The sequence below is a fragment of the Argiope bruennichi genome, chromosome 10 (genome assembly GCF_947563725.1).
Source record: "Argiope bruennichi chromosome 10, qqArgBrue1.1, whole genome shotgun sequence".
NCBI classification, from domain to species: domain Eukaryota; kingdom Metazoa; phylum Arthropoda; class Arachnida; order Araneae; family Araneidae; genus Argiope; species Argiope bruennichi.
This window is the reverse complement of record NC_079160.1, coordinates 102,643,599-102,646,118: the sequence shown is the minus strand read 5'-3', so window position 1 is coordinate 102,646,118 and position 2,520 is coordinate 102,643,599. Positions and strand designations below refer to the sequence as shown.

Sequence of the window (2,520 nt, the reverse complement as noted above, 5' to 3'; positions counted from 1 at the left end):
AATAATTGAATATCGATATAGGGACTCTATATAAGTAAAGACCTGAAATGGGTTGTCTTTACTTATTCTGCAGATAGTTGAGATAGTGAAGCTACAAACTTATTCCTATATTTAGATTTTTTTTTCCCTTTCAAATCCTATCGAGCAACCTGTGTGGAGTACCTAGTCAGCTAGGTAGGAAACTAGGTCGATAGTGTAGGTTAGAAAAGTTACTTTTTAGTTTACATTATATTAAATGACATAAATTTTAAAAGAGTTTCTAATTGATTTAATTTGTTGTTACTTGGCAAATTTCAGTATTTTAAAAATATTTTATCGCTTTTGTTTTATCTACTAATTTATAAATGGATTCTGAAGAATACTCTGATTCTGATTCCTCGTATTCAGATTTTTCTTCTGAAAGTGATGAGGATGCATCATTAGATGATGCAAGAGACTGGTGTCGTCTGGATGAAGACAACCTTGGACCTTCTCCCCCAAGATTTCCATTTACTGCGAATCCCGGAGTAAAAGTTGAGATCCACAGTTCTTCACCTTTGGAATTCTTCGGAATTTTTTTTGATGATGATATCGTTAGCTTTATTGCAAGTGAAACAAACCGTTTTGCCGAAGATTTCATTGAAAATAATGAATTAACACCCAGTTCAAGGTCGCACAATTGGAAAGACACGGATTCCAGCGAAATACGAGTATTTCTGGCTCTACTGATACTCCAAGGAATCCTTCAAAAGCCAATTCAAAAGTTGTATTGGTCCCAAATTCCATACTTTTATACTCCGTTTTTCGGTCAGATAATGTCCGAAAGAAGGTTTGCTTTGTTAATGAAGTTCTTGCACTTCACTAATAATGCAACAATAGATACAAGCAATCATCCTCAACCTGGACTGCGAAAAATATATGAAGTATATGAAGCCTTAAACAGGAAATTTAAATCTTCATATATTCCTGAATGTGAAGTGACTGTGGATGAATCGTTGCTCTTATATAAGGGCCGGTTGGTCTTTAAGCAATACCTACCAAAAAAAAAGTCAAAATTTGGAGTAAAATTTTACCAATTATGTGAATCAAGCACCGGATATATTTGGAATAGCTTAGTATACACTGGAAGAGACATGCCTTTATGGCAAAACGCGAATAAATATTCTTCGACCACTAATATAGTTATGACGCTGATGGAAAATCTTCTGGGTAAAGGATATTGCGTAACTTTGGATAATTTTTATACTTCACCAGAGCTGGCAGAGATTTTGATAACTAATAAAACAGATGTTTATGGAACTCTACGATCATATAGACGTGGTATTCCACAAGAGATAAAGGACAGAAATATTAAAAAGGGAGAGATAATTGGATTCCAGAAAGGTAAAATGTGTATTTTAAAGTATATGGATAAGAAGCCAATCCATATGCTTAGCACAATACTCACAATTGATTTTGTTGAGCAGTGCAAAAGGAAGAAGAGAAGTAATGGCGATATTGAAGAAATTAAAACTAAAAAGCCTAAGGCTGTTTTAGACTATAATCGAACAATGGGAGGTGTGGATATAGCTGATCAATGCTTATCATATTACCCAACAGTTCGAAATCAGCAAAAAAAATATTACAAGAAGATTTTCAGGCAGTTATTAAACCAGAGCGTGTGGAATGCATTTGTACTTTTTAAAAAATGTGGAGGTAGAATGACACATTTAGATTTTAGATTAAATCTAATGGAAAGTTTATTTCAAACGTATGGAGAGAAGAAAAATTTGCAACTTCTGACTTCAGCCGACCGCCTTATTGGACGCCACTTTCCCGCACATATTGAAGCGACAGGAAAAAAGAAAACCTTATCAAGAGTGTGTATTGTGTGCAGCAAAAAATTTGACAATAAAGGCCGTCGTTTGCGGAAAGAAACTAGGTTCGAGTGCAAACAATGCAAGGTCGCACTGTGCATAATACCATGCTTTGAAAGATATCATACTGTGATGGATTACTGAGACTTCTCAGTCTCACAAATCAGATTCCCATTAGCAGTTGGGACTTTATTATTTAAATAAGCTGTATGTATTAAGATATCTTTTGAAACAAGCATTTTCTCATACATGTTTCCACATATATTCTCTGATATGCTTTTATTTTCATTATACTACACAATTCCATCTTATGATCCTAAGAGGAAAACTAAATTTTTGTAAATAAGTTTTTCTGGACTTGTGTATTAATTTATTTCTATGAAATTCTGAATATTTGCTTTAAGGTTGTATAATTCTTTTTAATAATTTTTGTCTGGCATTTTGTAATTAAAATATTTGTGTTTGTTCTTTTCATAATTCCAAGAATAAATAAGACGGGTTTGATTTTACAATTACATCCCCTATAAAAAAAATCTAATAGAATTTTATTTATATATTCTACTTTTTGCATTAAGTTTTATTTAATTATTTTGTTATATTGCTATATTTCTGGTAATCTCCGAGAAAACATTTATTGCATTTCAAACTTTCAATATTTCGTATAAATCATTTTCCTTTACAATAT

General features: G+C 32.4%; 1 protein-coding gene across 1 annotated transcript; it reads left to right on the top strand.

Annotated features, from left to right (window-relative positions):
• Nucleotides 1-344: 344 nt before the first annotated feature.
• On the top strand, nt 345-1,979 carry LOC129987690 (piggyBac transposable element-derived protein 4-like). The gene has a single exon (XM_056095642.1). The coding sequence runs from the start codon at nt 345-347 to the stop codon at nt 1,977-1,979; it is 1,635 nt and encodes a 544-aa protein (XP_055951617.1).
• The last annotated feature ends 541 nt before the right edge of the window (nt 1,980-2,520 follow it).